We start from the raw sequence: 22,005 nt of genomic DNA on the forward strand, positions 1-22,005 counted from the left end.
AACGCGAATTAAGGAAGAGAATTATTCACAAAGGTGTGACATATGGTCCCTTTTTAGTGAATATGTTAAATTAAGATCATCTTGAAACTTTTTCACCTCAAAATATGAAGTAGAAGTAGGAGTGTGCTTTTTATTTAGTTTACCCCCACCCTAATTTGGATTCGTCCTTCAAAAGAAACTGAAATTATGTTGGATGGACCTTTTTAGGACCATCATTTACAATTTGAGCTCATTAAGAAAAATCATTGGAAAAATTGCTTCGGACAGAATTTTGAAGCACACATGTCAGAATTTTGGGAAGCAGAATTTTGAAGCACTAGAAATTAAGTCACAATGCTAAAAGAATTATGATCCATCGAGATTTGTGGCAAATCTTAAGGTTCAGCAGATTTTTTCAGTATTGTGGTTGAAAATTCTGGTGATCGTCTAGATTTTGCCACAAACATTCACAGTCCTGACGATCACCATAATTTGCTGGCTATCGTGCTTTAAAATCTGGCACCGAGCTATTTTCCCAAATCTTTGTTAGCTGGGTGAAAAAAATCAATAATGGCACAAATTATCCTATTTGTAGATTCTCCCCAAATGCAAAAGCGACTTTTGCTTATCTATACTACATTATAAACTTATTTACCCCTTATAGAGAGGTTATTACTTAACTACATTAGCATATACAATTTATTATTTATATACAAAATAATATACTATTAGACTTCAATCTTACCCATTTCTGGCTTCATTCTTCTCTATTTTTATTTTTCGTATAGATATTCCTCTTCGCAGTTCCTCTTTGATTCGGCTTTTGAATATGAACATGCTCGGAGCTTTGAAGAACAGTAGAAAAATGATTCAACTAGTTAAAAGCCATAGAATACATACATGAAGTACCAATACAAATTACCAGAACTTTTTTTAAGATGAATAAACAAGATATTGGCAATAGGAGTAGCGTTTGGAACTAAAATAAAACTAATTGACGGTGTAATTGAAACTAACTGAAGTTGGTCGTGTATACATGAGCTTAAACTCCATTGATAGCCATTAGAAAGCTTAGAAGCTTTGAATTCGAAAATCGAAATTTGTAAAATTATTATTTATTTAGATTGGATGTTATTGCAAATGATTGAGAATATCTTTTGGAGTTTATATGTCTCAATTTTCAGAGAATTTAGTGAAAAGTCGAGGTGGTTTTGGTTGGAATTTCAGATTAAAACTCAAAAAAGAAGACATAAATAAATTGTATATATTTTGTATGTCGTGTGTAGAAACGGTATATAAAATATCTACAACTTACATAATTGTATACAAGTAGTATATAAATTGTATGTATATTGTATTTTTTGATCGGATTTTTGTACAAAAAAATTATATTTAAGTTGTAAATAATATGTAGATTTTGACCGGATTTTTATATATTTTTTAAGGTAAATAAGTATAAAATCTCGTATATATACAAAAAAGTCCCTATGCAAAAGGATCCGAATATCTGCTTTGTTATTTGTACAGTAACAAGGCCCAAAATCTTCAAGGCCCAACTTTTCATCTATCCATAATGAGAATACTCAAATGATATACAATTTCTTTTTAGAGAATAAAATAATTTACATTTTTGAACTAATTGATTCAAATTCTAAATTCGCCTTAGAAAACTAGTAGATGGAGCAAACAAGGTGATTGAAACCACAAAAGATAACCTGATTAACAAAATTAAGGCTGAAATTACTAATTAAAGAAAACTGAAATTTTCTCAAAGGAAGCTAACAGTACACCTATGTTATTTGAAGGAACAATGCAAAGTCGTTAAGCACGTGTTAGGACTTTTCAGCCTTAATTTTGTTAACAGAATGAGCATTTTTTCGCCGCTGATGAATCATAAGCTGTAGCAATATTCGATTGAATGTCAATCTTCCCCACTTTCCCTATAATTTAAACACCTAATGATGGTCATTTGTTCAGTTTTATATGTTCGATCGCAATTATTTCTTGTTTCAATTTATGTGTTTTATTTTTCTTTTTAATTTATTTTTTTTAAAAGCCTCCTTTTATTTTTATATTTAATAGTAACTCTTTAACTCTAGCATTCCACATGGCATATTTAAGATTCCAAAATTCAAAGGCATTCTAGTAATATACACACCTTTAGTTTATTAAGAATATAAGAGTAAATCTTTCGTAGTTTGGTGTCCAATCAGACTAAGATACGTTAATTGAAACGGAAAGATAATAGTTACTGGAAAGTGGTAGGTATGAACTCATCTAATATCATGCTTGCTTATAAATTTGGTTATGAAGTAGAATTACGCTAGTTTTGTGTTATAAGATATAGCGCTACATCTGGCATGGGCTCCAATTAGATGAACTGCAGGTCAACAATTGAGGATAATTATTGCAATCCAATGGTTGAGTTATATGGTGAGACTAGATATAGATATAACTCAGCTCTAGATCTTGTGCTGAAAAGTGGGAATAACGTCACATCCTTCCAATGACAGAATACAGGTTCTAAACCATGTGAAAGCTGAAAAGTGGGTTATATATAGCACCTTCCCACGACAATATCCAAATGAACAGCAGATTAATTTTATGGCCATAGACTCAAATTTTAGCTTATTCACGATTGTATCTGAGGCGTATTCAGTATCTAGTGTCATAAGTTTTGCCAAAAGTGTGATCGTATTATATATATGTATTGTTCGCGGAGAAAACAATAGGAAATTAGCTGAGTTAAACTTAAAGAACCCAACTTATATCCGCCCTCTATCTCTTAAAGACCGGTGATGTGAAAATATCACGACCCTAAATTTTTCATCCTCGGGACTGTGATGGCGCCTAACATTGGACTTGCTAGGCAAGCAACGTTAGAACAATCTCTAGCTATTTTTAACAAATCAAATTAACTGATACCAATTTAACTGAATAACTGGAACAAAGTGAGAAAAACCATAAAACCGCAATATCTAGATACAATCTCAGGACTGGTGTCACAAGTGCACGGGCAACTAGAATAATACAGATAATGGTTTGAACGAAAGTAAAACTGTCTGAAATAAAATAAACAACTAGGATAAGGTAGAAGGGGACTTTAGGGCTGCGAATACCGAGCAGATGTACCTTAAGTCTCCGTCAGATGTTCGATCCGAGTAATCTACTAACCGCCGCTAGGACCGACTCCAAAATCTACACAAGAAGTGCAGAGTCTAGTATGAGTACAACCGACCCCATGTACTCTGTAAGTGCCGAGCCTAACCTCGACGAAGTAGTGACGAGGCTAAGGCAGATCACTTACAATAACCTATACTCAGTATAACAATAATAACATGGAAGAAATGTAGAAAAACTATAGCAGTTAACTGATGAAAATAAACTCAAACCCCGAAATCAGTAAAACCGAAAATAACAATCCTCGGAATCTCGCACGAAAACCCTGAAAGCTAACACAATGCACAATGAATACCAAACACACAATCCCTTGCGGTGTGCAATCCGATCCCACCGTACAAATACAATCCTCCCTTATTTCACTCGTTGCGACGTGCAACCCGATCTCACCGTATCAATATCAATATCATAATCCTCCCTTATTTCACTGTATCAATATCACATATAAAATTCGTTGCGCGCGTGCAAAACGATCCCACCATATCAATATCAATTATCCCTTTTGTCACCTGTTGCGGCGTGCAACCCGATCCATAAGCAAAATCAGTAAATGAAATCAAATCGGCAACTCAAATTACAATAATCTCTACTATTACAGAATATGAAAGCAAAATCATAACGGAATCTCGTACAAATCAAGGAATGCTTCAATTTATACAAAGCAACAAGACAATCAAATATATGACAATTAAAGCATACAAATAAGACAATTAAGGCAAGTAGCAATTAATCATGGAAGCACGGGAGAGACGAACAATTTAATATGAGAGAAACAAGTGACAAGTAGCAAGTTAAAGCTTAGGAAACAATTAAGGCATATAACAGTTAAGACATGGAATAAAACAATTAATGAAATGCGGGAAAACGTGGAAACAAGTATTTTGGCGTATATACACTCGTCACCTCGCTTTTACGCCGCTACACATATAATTCACATAGCACATAGTTCAATTGTTCCTAATTCCCTCAAATCAAGGTTAGACCCCACACTTACCTCGCTCCGCAAGCAAATCAAAGCTCAATCGGGGCCTTTCCTCTAAAATTCGCCTCCAAACCAATCGAATCTAATCAAAATCGACTCAATAACATCAAATAATGCTAGGGGAAATAAATTACAATACATAAAGTTAAGATCTTTACCCTTTTTCCAAAAAGTCAAAAAAAGTCAACTCCATGCCCGCTTGGTCAAAATTCGAGATTCGGACCAAATCCCGATTACCCATTCACCCCCGAGCCCGGTTATGTAATTAGTTTCGAAATCCAACCTCGATTTGAGTTCTAAATCCAAAATTTACAAAAATTCCTAATTCTACCCAAATCTTAATTTCTACCATGAAAATTCTAGATTTAGTGTTAAAACTTATGAAATGTAATGGGTACTTGAAAAGAAATAGATAGAGTTGCTTGCCAAAGAATTTAGGAAGAAAATCTCTTGGAAAATCACTTTTAGGGTGTTTAGGGTTGAGAGTTTGAAAGAAATGAGCTAAATCTCGTTTTCCCTTCTTTTGTCTAGGCGCAGATGTCGCAAATAGCGACCAGGGGTTCGCAAATGCGAAGAAGCCCACATCTCTTTTATCATCGCATTTGCGATGATTTGTTCGCAAATGCGAACACTGGAGCTTCGCAAAAATGACCAATTGATCGCAATTGCGGGCCCTGTTATCCCAGCCCCCACTTCGCAATTGTGAAGTAGTTGTTCGCAAATGCGAACGTGACAGAGGCCCTGTATTATCACAAATGCGAACCAGACCTCGCAATTGCGAAATTGCAAGGTCTGAGGCATGTGCACCAGAACCAGCAAAGTCTTAATCTTTCAACACTGCGCCACGCGTCCGAAACTCACCCAAGCCCTCGGGGCTCCAACTCAAATATGCACACAAGTATAATAACATCATACAAACTCGCTCGTGCGATCAAAACACCAAAATAACACCTATAACTATGAATCGGACACCAAAATAAATAAAATTTTCAAAGAAACTTAAGAACTTTGAATTTTTCAGCCGGACGTCCGAATCACGTCAAATCAACTCTGTTTTGTACCAAATTTGGTAGGTCAGTAATAAATAATGAAATGAACCCATTCCAAGTTTCGGACTGAAATTCGAACCCGGTACCAACAAAGTCAACCTACAGTCAAACTTATAAATTCTTTAAACCTTTAAATTGCTAGTTTTCAACAAATTACGTTAAATCAAGTTAGGGACTTATGAATTCGATTCCGGGCATACGCCCAAGTCCCAAATCACGATACGGACCCACCGGGACCGTCAAAATACTTATACGGGTCTGTTTACATAAAATTTTGACCGTAGTCAACTCAAATGAACTTTAAGGCACGATTTTACATTTTTGTCAATTTTCTCATAAAACTTTCCGAAAAGAGGACACGGTCTGTGCCCACAAATCGAGAAAGGCTAAACGGAGCTAATCGAGGTCTCGAAACCCAGAAATGAAGGTCAATACCGGAAATAACCTATCGGGTCATCACAGAATTGAGGGATATTATGATAACTTGAGAAATCTATGTTTCTCAAGTTATCGGGTCATCACTAGTTTCGAGTCGTTTGGCACTGGATTGAGGGTTTAAAGCACGATTTTGGACCGGAAAGTAAGCTTGAGGCGAGGTAAGTCTCTTTTCTAACCTTGTAAGAGGGAATTAACCCCATATGTGAACTTAATTAATATGTGCTTCTAATTGTGGGGGCTACGAGGTTAAACTAGATACTTACTGGGTACATGTTGTTTATGTACTCATGCTACACTTCTGCACTAAATGTGCAGGATCTGAGGCAGGTGAATCTGGATATCAGTCCAGCGCGCATCCTTGACTACTCCGAAACTTTGCGGCGAGCTGCCTTCTGTGCCCGTTCTGCAGCAGCCGAAGTCTTCCTTTTGCTTTATTTTCTGTCTATTTCATTTCAGACAGTAGTGTAGTATTCTTTTGTATATTCTACTAGTAGCTCATACACTTGTGACACCAGGTCTTGGTTCACATTAGTAGACTTGTGGTTTTGGTTTAATTTCTATGGTTATGATTGCACTCAGCTGCTTTCATTTTATTTATTTTAAACCTGTTATTCCTTAAATCTTTTAAATTAATAAAAGTTTAATTACTTGGAAATCTATTAAAAAGGAAAATCACGTGGTTAGTTCACTGTCGGCTTGCCTAGCAGTGGCGCTGGGCGCCATCACGGCCTATACTAGAATTGGATCGTGACATATGCCCAAATCACGACACGGACCCACCGGGACCGTCAAAACACTGATCCGGGCCCGTTTACACAAAACGTTGATCATAGTCAACTCAAATGAGTTTTAAGGCACGATATCACATTTTCGTCAATTTTCTCATAAAACTTTCCGGAAAGAGGACACGGACTACGCACACAAATCGAGAAAGGCTAAACAAAGCTAATCGAGCTCTCGGAACACAAAAATAAAGGTTAAAACTGAAAATGACCTATCGGGTCATCACAGAAATAAGTAATTGAAAAAGTTAATAGTTTGTACTACTTCCACCCATATTATGATTGAAGTTTCATTATAAACCAAAAGAATGTTTAAGTTGCCTTTGTTCCCTTTGAGCAAAATCTTCTAGGACTCTACCATAAGCCCAATCTTTTATGTGAAATTTGTTCTTTTTGGGGGGTCCAATGCCAGTTTGTTAGATTCGCAGTTTCAAATTCTGCATTCTACTAAAACAGTTTTAAGTAGAGGATCCCTAGGCGCTACTTTGCTTTGACGTAGCTTTTTTTATGCTTTTTAGCAAACAAAAGAAAAAGCAGTGCTGTGAGTATATCAACAATCAAATTGTGCCTTTTAAAGTAAGTAGTCCGTTGAAATTCTCTTTTCCTGCTCTCCAATTATTTAACAACGACTAGTTGAATAAAGCAGTAACAATTGCTGCACTTAAATAATACTACTGCTACTGCTTTGAAAAAGTGTGGCCATGAATACTCTCGAATGGAATCAAATTGACAAATATTCCCCAAAAGTTGCCTTCTTTTTCTTTTTTTTTTTTTTTTTTAATTTGTAAAGGGGTTTATTGTTCTTTTGAGAAGGTTTAATATTAAAGCACCAAAGAGATTGCAACAGCGATTTCTTACATAGAAAATGTACATCCTAACGTGTTCTTAAGAATAGCAAATCTTAAATCAGAGTTATGTCGCAGGAACAGCGAAGTTTCAACCTTAGCATGAGCGGCTTGCACAGAGGTCTCGACTTCAAGCCCCGAAAATAAAATTTTTTATGGGGAGTGCTTCCTCCTATAATATGTCTTAATTACATGGTATGAATCCGATCGTTTAATAGGATTACATGGCGCGAATCGAAATAGTCAACTAGTCAAGCTTAATACAAGTACTAAATATCGGTGGAAAACCAAAAAAAGACTACTCCTCTTGCTCGAAATAATATTTGTTTTGTCTTTATCTAACATATATTAGGGCCCATTTGTCCATAAATTTGTTTTTTTCCTTTTTCCGATTTTTCTTTTTCAAAAACGTATTTGTCCATGAAATTTTGTAAGTCTTTTTTAGATTTTTCGAAAATAAGTTTTTCAAAAATAAAAAAGTGGATTTGATCATTTTTCAAATTTTTCGGGAAAACTTCTTTCCCCGCTCCCATAACTTAAATATTTTTCCAAGTGAAAATATGCAATCATTTTTCAACTCTACTACAAATATTTTTAAAAAAAAAAATTACAATTTTTATGTGCAAACGCCTACTAAAAGGTTCACAAGGCGTATACAACAGATTTAGGTGGAATGTAAAATGAAAGAACTGTAGATATTAGTTAAAAGGCGAAAGGGAGAGGTGGGGGAAAGAAAGAGTTACAGTTTTCAACATTTAATTCTAATCCCCCTGACTATGACTTGAGGAACTGCTTTTGAACCTAACCCCTTTTGGCTTTTGGAGATAGGATAGGACTGTAGGAGCTGTAGCTGCCATTTTCAGAGTAAAATATTGATTGCCCTATTATCCGTTGTCAATGCAAAATGCTGGCACATAAACATATGATCACTCGTTATATACCTTGTGTAAAAAAGTTTACATTATAGATCAGCTTATTTAACCAGTTAACAAGTTTTTACCATTTTTCAGATAAGCAATCGATGTTTATTCTAAAATTTTACTTATAATTACTTTTAAGTGGCCTACTTGCATAAATATCACAATTTTCATGTTATTTGTATAAATATAAGAGAAAACGAAACCAAATTATTTCTTTGTGATTTTGGAATTATAACTTTGGATTATCAGTAGATATTACTCTGATATTAATAACTTAAGCAACATCTTCAATGGAAGGAAATACAACAGCTAAAGTCACTGGAGTATAAAATTGGCTATTGTGTAGGGCAACACTTTAGCGTAAAAAGAGGCAAGTGCTACTTCTATATTTAGAGATAGAGAATCTAACGCAATTCAATGAATTATGCAATACATTTACAAATCTGAGGCCCGTTTGGCCATAAAAAAATGTCATATTTTTGTTTTAAAAATTTTCGGAATCAGTGTTTAGCCATAAAATTTTTAAATTTCACTTGAAGTTGAATTTTAAAGAATTTCCGAAATTTGGAAAACTCCAAAAAATTATTTTTTAAAAATTTAACTTCAAATAACTCATAAAAATTCAAAAACAGCTCCAAATTGTATTCATGTCCAAACACAACTCTAATTTTCACTTACAAATTTTTAATTTTTTTTTTCTCGAAATTTCACAATTCTTATGTGCAAACGCTGACTAACATTTGATATTTTAAGTTGTAAATAATTTAGCACCTTCATCTAAGATTTCATATTCGAAACACAAAACCGATCTAACTAGAAAATCATTAAAAACTCAATTGAAAATTAATATTTATGGAAAAAGTTATAAAATCGATTATTAAGGAGTAGTACTAATTTGAAAGGCTTGTTATCCTGGATATTTTGTCATTTTGTATATCTAATAGTATACACAAAGAATAAACATATTTTGCCCAAACGGCTAGCTATCTAGGATGCTCTCGGTGGTCCCGATTGCGCCAATTCGACGGGCGAGGGAAAATCACTCAAAGCAAAATTTAGGAGAAAAAACGAAAAAGTCCAATGTTACAACTTACAATTTAGGTATGGATGTGTCAACCTCATTTTCAAACACCTTTGGTATGGTCCTACTATTTAGGTGATCCTAATCCTATTTCCACAATGGTTTATCCAATCCTCAAGCATTTACCCCGTTTGATTAATGACTAGTATTTTATTATTTGTTAATAATGGTTACATATTAGTATTATCAAATTGCGTAAATTTTATAAATGATTATATAATTATAATTTTTTTCACCAAACTCACATAACAGAATTTTTTAACACATGGAGTAATTACTATCAATTCGGACGAAAATTTAAAAAGTAAAAATAAAAGGTTTGAATAAGACGATAAATATTGTATACTTTGGGAGGAAGGGTTTTATGTTTCTTTAATATATTTTAATTTGGATCGGGTTATTCCTCTTTTAATCGGGTCAATATTAGTGAGATTGAAAATAAAAACAAAAAAGATATGAAATAAACATAATATTGTAGAAAACTAAATTTCCGGCAATTATGACTTTTGTGTGAATAAAGTGAAAGTCTTGTGATTTTTCTAGAAAACATAGTTGTATATGACTTTAGTGATAAAATATCATAGTTGTATGACTATTTGTGACATTTATGATTTACCTCTATCAAATTTATATACTATATTAAAAGCACGAAGGCCCTTTACGAAATGTCGTTCGTCTTTTTTATCCTTTTAAAATAAAGCTCACACTAGACAAAATAGTCATTTAATTATTATCCTAATATTTAGGACTTTAAAAGAAACTAAAATTTGATTATTAGATTTTTCCTTATTGAATTAATAAGAAACCCTAATATTTAGGACTTTAAAATAGATATAATTTAAGAGAATTAAGAGTATTACGTTTCTTTTCCTTGCATACTCACGTGATTTCTATAGAAATATGTTTACATTGATTCCTCTTATTAGGGAACCTATAATTCTAACATGTTTCTATATACTGTTACTACTAAAGCAAGATTTTTTCTACCTAATTAAATATTTGTTCTAATTATAAAATGTAGTTTTTAATATTCCATAAAACCGACAAAGAGAATAATATTATGGTCGAGTAGGAGAAAAGTTTGAAAATAATTTGTATCTTCTATACTATCAAAAAAGCATAAAATCTCAACAAATAATTAAGTCTTTGAATTAATAAAGCAGCAAAAAAGTCAATTCAATTTTGTTTTAAAATTATTATGTAAGTAAACTTATTTGTCAAGTTGATAAAACTCTTAAGGTACACAAATTATTTTACACAATAAGAGCAATTGCCGTGAAAGAAATAAGAAAATAGAGAAAAATTTATTATAATATAGTATTAAAAGTTAAATTGCTAAAATATTAATTTGAAGCAATAAGGATATAACATCAGACAAAAAAAATTCACAAAAATTGCCCTTACCATTTTTCTTTCTTTTTATATTTATTTTAATAAATGATAGCTCCCTATATTTTTCATATCGTATTACATCATTTTTTATAATTCAATATTAGCTATTTCATACTTTATATTGTTATTTATCTATAGGTTTCCAGGAGCTATAGTTCTATCTCTACACTCACAAATTTCTAAAAGACCCAAAGATTCAAATTCTTCAATTTATTTTATTATCTTTGAATAACTATTGTAAAGTATTTTTTTTTTTGTTATTTGTTTATAGTATTTGGTATAAAGATACAATAATTTTCATTAACATATATATTATNTCATAAATCATATAATACATATAAGATATATGGATAGGATTNNTACGCTTAGTGAGATTAAACATTTACATTATATTTAGTAAACTTTAACATTTTTTTTACAAAANATTATTTTTTACTATAACTAACTACATTAATTGAATATATATACNNTTCATTATATTTAGAAACTTACATTTTTTTTCTTTGATATTTTTTCAATAACTAAACACATTATTGAATAATATATACATAATTTTTAAAAATTATATATTTATTGATATAGGTACACGCGCAAAGCGCGTACCGTAAGACTAGTATTAGAAATATTGGTAAAATCATAAAATACTTTTTTTTACGATGAACCACTTAACACTCTTTTGCAACGAGACTAATATTTATGTTACAGTACATTAGAATTTTACATAGTCAATTTTTAATTTTGATGTACAAGTTAGACTTACGAAAGAGAAGGGAGAATATCCATCGGCTAGAGTAGTACTATCCACTATTTTTTTATTCATTAATAAAATTCGAATTGTGATCTCATAACTATTAACTTACTTTTATACTAACATTAATTGATTAAAATATAAAGAAAAAAAATCATGAATGATCAACGCGTCTCAAACCTTAAACCTTTAACGGACATGCATGAGTACGAGATAAGTACAAAACCGGTGTTTAGTTTCAATATTCACATGATAAATAAGACAAGATAAATGACAATTGGACATGAAATTTGGTTGGTATCTGTTGTGTTCATGTCCTTTTGGATAATTTCTAGATGTGTAAAAGTTCAATGTAATTTGGTTTAGTTATGACAATTGGACAACATTATGGGCTTATTTTATATGCTTGTTACTCCAAATTAACAATATTGTTAGCATCAATGAAAATGATATGCACTTTATAACAGCAGCCTTTGCCTAATTGACAACTAAATAAGTTGTACCCTTGCTTAAACACCTTGTTTATCCCTTTAGCTCGTAGTTATTTTGTAATGTACTATTTCATGTCTTTTGTTTCATAATAATCGTGGTGTTCGAGCCAACTTACATGCATTTCAACTAATTCAACGGAATATCTGTTACCTTCCACCAACAAGACTTGAATGGATGAGAAGAAATTATCAAGTATTTTTTTCCGTTTGAATTCAAAAATCCTTCTATTTATTTATTTTTAAAATTTTGAACCTCTACAAGACTAGAACAACTGAAATTAAAACGACTTAAGCATGGAGCAGTGTTGTCTTATGTAAATGTTTGGTATAAAATTAGCTAATTTGAATAAAGCAACATGAATATAGATAGAAAAGAATAAGCAAGAAAAACGTACGAAGGGAATAATTATTAATAAGATTAAAAAGGATGGAAATAAGTCAATAAGATGGTGTTTGTAGGGAAAAGGACAAGATGCGAGGCCACGTTGGAAGTAGTGAAAAGCAATGCGGACATATACTTATTGAAAAAAGATGTGTGGAATAACAAAGGTAAGGTCCAATATTGGGACCCAACCTTTTGAAATTTGTGACGGCAGTTTCACTCTCAACTAAACAAAGACTAGTCCTCATTTCTTTACTTTTTCATTCAGAATAAACAAACACTAGTAATATGTTACCCCCAAAATAATTAGTAGTCCTAGTAAATCACTTTCTTTGTCAGAGGGTTGAAGAAATGTTGATTTCTTCACTACTCATTGTCTGTTTCTCTCTCTAATCTCTCTTTCTTCAACAAATAAGTATTAAAGATTGCAGCTTTTGTATTTTTTTGGGCATGTAAAATTTCTCTAGCTAACCAAAGTCTTCTCTTTCACACCTCCCAAACTCTCCTCTCTCTCTCTCTCTCTCTCTCTCTCTCCATCAACACAGCCCTATGGAGAATCTAGGGTTTGACAGTTGACACCACAATCCCATAAGTAAAGGTCTGTTCTTTATTTTCTTTCTTGCTCAATGTTATAGTAGCTCTGTTGCCTGTGTTGGATGCTGATTACCTTCAGTCTCTGTCTTATTTTTCTGGTTATTTTTTAGCTCATTAATAGTTTAATCTGACTTTCCACTTGCTATAATGGTAAGATTATACCTTTCTTGAGCTTAATTATTTCAAGGATGTTTAGTTCTTTTGGTTGGAATCTCTTATATTTTAGGAATTAGGGCTCCTTTTTTCTTTTATACCTTTTGTTTTACTTGGTGAAATGGAGGAGATTGAGGAAGCTAACAGGGTAGCAGTTGAGAGTTGTCATAGAGTTGTTAGTCTGTTAACTCAACAACATGATCAGAAACAGTATGGAAATTTAGTTAGAGAAACTGGAGAGGCTGTTCACAAGTTTAACAAAGTGGTTACTCTTCTAAATTCCAATTTGGGTCATGCAAGAGTAAGAAAAGCCAAGAAAATTCTGACCCCTTTTCCTCAAAACCTCCTTTTAGAAAACCCAAGTTACAAAATTGATGATCAGCCTAAAGCCCTTCAGTTGCTGCCTGTCAAATCTCCTGAAACTCCTGTTCAAGAAATTGGTTCTAATGTGAAAAGCACTCTTACTTTAGGATACCCTTCACTGGAATTAAGCTCACATAGTAAAAGCCCTCTTCATTTAGCCCAACAAACACCTTCGTCAAGCTTTCATTTTGCTCAACAACAGCAGCAGCAACAGAGGTTGAAGTATCAACTTCAGCAGCAGCAATTGAAACAACAGGCAGATATGATGTACCGGCGTAGCAATAGTGGGATTAGTCTAAATTTCGATAGCTCAACGTGTACTCCGACCATGTCATCCACTAGGTCTTTTATCTCCTCATTGAGTATTGACGGTAGTGTTGCTAATTTGGATGGTAATGCCTTCCATTTAATTGGGGCTTCTCGCTCTGCGGATCAGAGCTCATTTCAACAGAAGAGAAGGTGCTCTGGAAAGGGAGAGGAGGGAAGTGTGAAATGTGGAAGCAGTAGTAGATGTCACTGTTCAAAGAAGAGGTATGTAATTTTAGGCATCATATATTTCCCCCTTTGCATCTTTTTATGTCTTAGATGTAGTTACAAGCATACGGGTTATCTTTTAACAGGAAACACAGGGTAAAAAGATCAGTCAAGGTTCCTGCTATAAGTAACAAGCTAGCCGATATTCCTCCCGATGAGTATTCTTGGAGAAAGTATGGACAGAAGCCGATCAAAGGTTCTCCGCACCCTAGGTATTACTCTGGATTTTTTCCTGTAAGATGCACAGCTAAATTAGCAGTACTGTCTGCAAACTTGAGCTATTAGTATCACTCTAATTGCATGAGGATTTTCCATGATTGCATCTATATATTACCGGAGTTATTGCGTATAATGTCTGTCTCTGCTTCTGTTTTCTGTCACAAAATTACCTTATCATCTCTTTCGCAAAGCAACCTTATAATAGTGTGCTTTCAGTATATTTCTATTACATTTATCCCAAATGATTGGACTTTGTGTATTTACTACCGTGTTATTTTTTCCTGCTAAATTCAGAAGCGGATGCAATATATAAATACCGGGTTCATCTGAACCCACTACTTCTGATGCGGAGTATAAATTTATATGTAAAAATCCACTAAAGTTGTAAGAAATTATAGATATGAGCCCATAACTTTGAAATTACAAAAGGTTCAATACTAAGAACCTTAAAGATTGAATCCATAGAACTTAAATCCTGGATCCGCCTTTGGCTAAGTTGATGTGTCATTATTACCGGTTCATCTTTCCCACTTTGTTTTGCTTTTTTTTTTTGTGTCATGGTTTATCTTATTTATGTGGTGGAGATAGCGACACCATGAAATTTCTTATACTTTGGACGATTCATTGGGATTAACTTATTGGCTTCCTTACCATCCTTGTCATCTGAAAGGGAATGGTTGATTTGTCGATATTGTTGATCAAAATGTTTCTAAACTGGAGAATGTCAACTTGCTTCTGGGATTTGTGGTTCAGTCATTGCTGCTCCAGTTGTGCAATTGCTATGATTCAAGCAAAACACAGACTCGGGTTGATTTCGGAAAGTAACTAATGTCTAAAGCTTTGCTTGGGTTGTGCAGGGGATACTATAAGTGTAGCAGCATGAGAGGCTGTCCTGCACGGAAACATGTCGAGAGATGTTTGGAAGAGCCTTCAATGCTTATTGTCACTTACGAGGGAGAACATAACCATCCTAGGTTGCCATCTCAATCGGCAAATGCTTGACAACTTTAAGGAAATGCTAGCAAAGATGATCACGAGACTCGACAAATTTCTCACACTCTATTTTTGACCGGCTTCAATTGTTCCTGTACATATTTTGCTTGTTTAAGCTTTGAAGTGCAGATGAAGCTGGATTCTAGTTGAAATTGGAAGGTATATTAGGTTTTGTAGAAGGAAATGCGAAGGCAGTTTCAGGTAAGATGATGCCATATGGGATTTGAGGTTCCCTGATTGTAAGAATATCTTGATCAAGTATGACTCCTTTTCAGTAAAAAAAGTTGGGATTTTTGCAAATTATCTTTTACTGTATGATTATTATGTCATGATATTATTCAGGATATAGGTTTTAGGTCTGTCAAGTCAATTTTTATTTGCTAAAGATCTAATACTCCGACTCTCGGAGTGGAGGTAAATTATGCCTATACACTAACCTCCCTAGACCCACTTGTGGGATTCCACTGGGTGGTTGTTGTTGCTGCTCCTCCATCCCCCATGCCACCCAACCCCCTCCAAACCGCACACCCAACCCTACTGGAAAAGGATAAGAAAAAGTAGTAACATGATGTTCACAGAAAAAGAAAAGTTGCTGTTTATAGAGGAATATATGTACCCCTCCTAGGGAGAATCAATGCTTTTTTATATTGGAAACCTGTTTGCTTGGAAGAAAGAGATATCGTTGCTAATGTATGAATATTGCCGTGATTGGATTTTAGAATTATGCATTTGACTACCTTTTGGCCTATTAATTTCTATAATGTCTGTAGTTATTTCATTTTTTTTCTGGAAATGAGACAATGGGAATCGTATTCATATATTGATTCACATAATATGGAAGACTTTTACCGGTACCACTAATTTGGTAAGTCTTTGGAGCTATGGGCAATCATGTCTCATATATTCAAATATTTGGTTGCTTTTAAGTCCATGTTAGAAATGTTGCGTCAAAAAAGAGGAGTACTTAGTACAGTAGTAAGTAAATGGTGCAGAGATAGCTAGTTTTTGAGTTGTTACGCCCCACAATTGGATACGTTATGTTCCCTGTTAAAGGGCACGTTTCTACGTCATGTCCCAATGGCAAAACAAAATTCAAGAAATTATTGCTAGTGGAATAATGACAAACAAAACACCTAAAAAAAGAGTGCAAGTTAGTGCTTGAAGAATTGTTTCTCTCTCTATCTTCCCTTCCCGTCATTTCTGCTGTGGTTGGCTGCCTGATTTGAAAGCGGCGCAAAAGCTGGAAACAGCATTTTCTATCTTTATGTCAAAAATATACACTAAACAATCTTTGAGTCGCTAGTCACTGTGATTGAGGCTTTTATTTTCATTGGTATTATGGAGTCCATACAGCATGTTAGCCGTTCAGCGTGTATGTTGGGTCCCCTCCGTTTGGGGATGCACTGTTTCTTTTTTGGGAAAACTACATAGATGAACCTCAAAAAGACACTGTATACTACTCCCTTCGTTTCAGTTTATATGAATCTATTTTCTTTTTTGTCCGTTCACAAAAGAATGATTCATTTCTAAATTTAGAATTAATTTAGCTTAAATTTTCAATTCTATCCTTAATGAGAATTTTTTTTTAACCACACAAATACTCTGGCATGTTTACAACCATAGGTTTCAAAAGAATTATAGTCATATAAATATTCTGACTTATTTAGGACCACAAATTTTGGAAAATCTTTATTTTTTTCTTAAACTCTGTGCCCAGTCAAATAAATTCACATAAATTAAAACGAAAGGAGTAACAATTAGCCATTTTAGTCCTGCTACTAAAAATAGCCAAAACATTTACTAATGATCTACAACATTAAAAAAACCTACGCAATGCCAACGGGTATTATTAGAATTCGTTGAAAACATATAGATGAGGCAATATACAAAATTTGAGGAAGATTAAAGCTGAATTGGACTGGTTTGGAGTCAAAATTCGTTGCCAATGATATTATAATATTGAGAAAAAATTAGGCACAAAAGAGGTTTTTTTTTCCGATGGGTATGGTTGAAATTCGTTGAAAACAAATAGATGCGACAAAATATAAAATTTGAGGAAGATTGGATGTGATTTGAATTAGTTTGGTATAAAAATCGTAGTTAAATTCAAGTTTAGAAAGTTCTTCTGCGACACATTTATCTGGCATGTATCTCAAATAGATGTATACATGGATATATAAGAGATACATAGGGGATACATATATGATACATATGTGATACACAACACATCTCATATTCTTCTATGTTCGTTTTTTACTTCGAATTTGGCTCAAATTTGAATTCAACCCACCTCAAATCTCTACCAATTCGTCCAGAATTGAGTTTCAAACTCCTTCAGATGTATCCAATCTATTCCAACAACACCCAAATCATAATAAATTTTAGTTTCGGAAATTCGAATTTTCAAACACAAGCTTAAGTAAGCTTCAATGACTTCCAATAGAGTTTTAGCTCATCTACTTCACTTTTTAAATTATTTTACTAAGTTGAAATATCAAAATACTTGCATTTATGATTTTCTTTTATCTTTTTTTGTAACATTTTTGTACTTGTATTAAGTCTCTCTTCATGCACAAGCATATTAAAATAACTTATAAGTCGTAATCTACTAGAGTTAAATATAAAATAAAAAAAGAGTGAAGAAAAACTTACATTAGTTGAAAACTTTTTGTATTACAATGACATTTGGCCCATTTTTGGTAGAAATTTTGTTTTGGCTAGTTTGGTTAAAATTGTTTATAGATTGACAATTTGGGTACTTTTTCTTTATTTTTTTCGAGTTGGATATAGATTAAATATTGATTATGTATACGATTATATATAATTATTATACATGACCCCCCCCCCCCCTCTCTATATATATATATAATAAGAAAAATGAGTAGATAATATTGACTAAGAACAAGAAGGAAAAAAGAACAACTTATCAAAAATACTGTGTCATGGCAAGTCACTGCCTTGAAAGTGATTTCGGCCCGACTAGGTGCAAATCGTTAAGACCGGTCGCTCCCCAAGGTTCTACAGCACCTCCAAACACGTGCACTCGTGGTTGGAAGTTTAGAATTTGCACAAAACAATTGCCCAGAAAGAAGAGAAGATGAAGGTTTTTTCTGTAGTTGTTACAGAAATTAAAATGTTGTAGGAAGAAAGTAATGATTATCAAGATGAATTCTTGGTTAAGAATTGAGTGAATATGATGGCTAATGATCATCTTATTTATAGGCAATTAGGGAGGTTGCATGTATGACAAGTGTGGAGACACTTGTCCAAGTATATTAGTCCATTTGACAAGTGTACCTAGTCTTCCATGCATGAAGACACATGGTAGATTTGCATAGCCTCTTATCAAAGCCATTCAACACTTGGCTTTAAATCAATGCCACATGTAAAAACTCTTGTCATGTACCAACTATCTAAGAGCATTTGGCCACAAGGCTTTATGCAGCAAGCCACTTGGAAATAGATAGGATACTTGTAACATAAAAAGACCCATGGCTATTGGTTGTAAATGAATTTTCAAAACGAATCTTTGACTTTGCATTATAAATAATGCCAACAATCCCCCACTAATGCAAAGACATAAATAGAACAATTCTGGGCAAAAGAAGGAACATGTACTTAAGTGTCAATATCTTTCGATTTGAATTGATACGTAGTGAAATGAGGCAATAACTAACATCCACAAAGTGAAGTACTCTTGAACTGAATGGACATTAATTGAGACCCCCACAACACATACTATATCCTTAATTTTATGCAAACTCTGCGATACTAACAAAGTGCTTTTTTGGTCATGCACATACCTTGGGTCTCATGAGTGCTCTAGAAAGACATCCCAAGTCTTTCATAAAAGGGGACCGCACCTTTACACTCACGTAGGTGATTCCATCAAGTCTATCTACACATAGACTACCTTAAGGCTATGGAATCATTAAGAGCAAAATAAGCTCAACCTTATAAAGCACTACCACACGCCATAGGGATAGGAAATGTAGTGCATATTGAGGTCTCATATGGCTTCGTTTGACCACAAACGAGTATCCACCATATTTCCTCAATCTATAGGCTTTAGCCCCATCCATCTCGACGTCTCAAGGATAACTCTCCTTGCCAAACCCTTGGTTAAAGGATCCGCCAAATTTCTTTCGGATCTTACATATTCCAAGGAAATAACACCATGTTTCAACAACTGTTTTACCGCGCCATGCCTAATGCGGACATGTCTTTTTTTTCCCATTGTACACACTATTTTTGGCAATTCCAATTGCCGCCTGTGAGTCACAATGTAGAGAAACTGGTGAATCTTGTCTTCCCCACAAAGGCACGTTCTGCCAATAAGTTTCTCAACCACTCGGCTTCTTGCCCTGCCAACTCAAGAGCAATGAATTCAGACTCCATAGTAGATCGTGCTATACAAGTCTGTTTTGAAGACTTCCATGAAATAGCACTTGCACCCAAAGTAAATACATAGCCACTAGTGGAGCTAACTTCATCATTGTCAGTAACCCAATTTACATCACAAAATCCTTCTAAAACAGCAGGAAATTTATTAAAATGCAAACACCAATCCATAGTACCTCTCAAATACCTTAGAAAAACGATGAAGAGCATTCCAATGTTCACTACTAGGGTTGGGAGTATATCTACTCAATCTACTAACAACATAAGCAATATCAGGTTGTGTATAATTCATGAGAAATATTACACTACCAATTATCTTAGCATACTCAATTTGAGAAATACTAGATTCCTTATTCCTTTTCAAGTGTATGCTAGGATCATAAGGAGTTCTCACAACTGCTATATCAAAACAATTAAACCTTTTCAATATTTTCTCAATATAATGAGACCGAGACAGTGAAAAACCATTAGAAGTTCTTTTGATTTTAACCCCTAAAATCACATCTGCTTCTTCAAGATCTTTCATTTCAAATTTAGAAGACAAAAAATTCTTATTCTCATTAACGACATTCACATTAGGGCCAAAGATTAACATGTCATCTACATACAAACATATAATAACACAATTTGATCCTATCATCTTGGAATAAACAAAAGTATCAGATGCATTAACAACAAAATCATTACTCACTAATGTGCTATTAAACTTTTCGTACCATTGCGTAGGTGCCTCCTTTAGACCATACAAAGACTTTCTCAATTTGCATACTTTATTCTCCTGTCCTTGGATCACAAATCCCTCAGGTTGAGACATATAGATCTCTTCCTTTAAATCACCATTTAGGAAAGTCGTTTTAACATTCATTTGATGTATCACTAAATTATGAATAGCGGCTAAAGCAACAAGAGTTCTAATAGTCGCTATCTTAGTCACAGGAGAATATGTATCAAAGTAATCAATGTCTTTCTTTTGGTTAGAACCCCTAATAACAAGTCTGGCCTTATATTTCTCAATTGTACCATCAAGTCTCAATTTCTTCTTAAATATCCACTTGCTACTTATGGATTTACAACCTTTAGGCAAATCAGACAAGTCCCAAGTGTGATTAGAAATTATAGAGTCTAATTCACTTTTGATGGCCTCTTTCCAAAACCTAGCATCTATTGACCTCATTTCTTCACTGTATGTCTTAGGGTCTTCTTCTATTAAATAGATTGACACTAATTCATCACTCAAAATATCAAGATCAGTATTTTCAGTCAAGAAAGTAGTAATAAAGTCAGGACCAAAGCTAGCTTCAATTCTACACCTCTTACTTCTTCTAAGTTTATTTTCATGCTCATTAGCAGTAACAGTAGAAGAAGGCACAATATGAGAATTTAACAGACATAGATATAGACGCATTATTAGGCACATCACTAGGCACATTATTTTTCAATGGAAAAACTTGCTCAAAAAATTCTACATTCCTAGATTCACAAATAGAACTATCATTCAAAGACATAAATCTATATGCAACACTATTTTGAGCATAACCAATGAAAATAACATCAAAAGTCTTGGATCCAACAATTACTTGTTTAAAGTCAGGTAGACCAACCTTAGCCAAACACCCCCACACTTTCAGAATTTTTAAGTTAGTGGCAAACCCTTTCCATAACTCATATGGGGTTTTATCTAACTTCTTATGAGGGACTTTATTAAGAACATAGAATGCAGATAAAACAGCTTCCCCCATATATTATCAGATAAACCTGAACTCAAAAGCATAGAATTCACCATTTCCTTAAGGGTTCTATTTTTTCGTTCGGCTACACCATTTTGTTGGGGAGTGTAGGGAGCACTAACCTCATGTATAATACCATTTTTCTCACAAAAGGCTTCTAGAGTATTAGTACTATATTCACCACTCCTGTCAGACCTAAGCCTCTTGATTTTTCTATCTAATTGATTCTCTACTTCTGCCTTGTATTTCAAAAATATGCTTTCAGCCTCATCTTTTGACTTAAGAAGATATACCTTAGTGTATCTAGAAAAGTCATCAACAAAGGTGATGTAGTATTTCTTTTCACCCTTACTAACAATGTTCTTGAAATCTGCTAAGTCTGAATGTACTAGTTCAAGCAATTCTATTTTTCTACTAGTTACATTCTTAAAAGGCTTTTTTGGTATGTTTTGCTTCTACACAAATAGGACACTTAGAAAAATTATCAACATTAACTGCAGGAATTAATTCCACTTTTCTAAGTCTTTTAATAGAAGCAATATTAACATGACCTAGTCTACCATGCCACAAATCAATAGACTCAGCAATATAAGCAGAATTGAAAGTACTAGCATTATTAGTAATCTCTTTAGCAATGTTTAGTACAAATAAACCCCCACTACGGTAAACCTTCCCAACAAAGTCTCCCCACGAGAAATAACAACTTTTTCAGATTCAAAAATAAGTTTAAGACCTGCTTTGTTGAGAAGCGC

The 22,005-nt window shown here is 33.7% G+C and overlaps 1 protein-coding gene across 1 annotated transcript; it reads left to right on the plus strand.

Annotated features, from left to right (window-relative positions):
- The first annotated feature begins 12,541 nt into the window (after positions 1–12,541).
- LOC109244465 (probable WRKY transcription factor 21) lies at positions 12,542–15,495 on the plus strand. Its single transcript, XM_019411562.1, has 3 exons — positions 12,542–13,910; positions 14,000–14,125; positions 14,990–15,495. The coding sequence occupies exons 1-3, from the start codon at positions 13,138–13,140 to the stop codon at positions 15,132–15,134; spliced, it is 1,044 nt and encodes a 347-aa protein (XP_019267107.1). The 5' UTR covers positions 12,542–13,137; the 3' UTR covers positions 15,135–15,495.
- Positions 15,496–22,005: the final 6,510 nt, after the last annotated feature.

The sequence above is a fragment of the Nicotiana attenuata genome, unplaced genomic scaffold, assembly GCF_001879085.1.
Source record: "Nicotiana attenuata strain UT unplaced genomic scaffold, NIATTr2, whole genome shotgun sequence".
NCBI classification, from domain to species: domain Eukaryota; kingdom Viridiplantae; phylum Streptophyta; class Magnoliopsida; order Solanales; family Solanaceae; genus Nicotiana; species Nicotiana attenuata.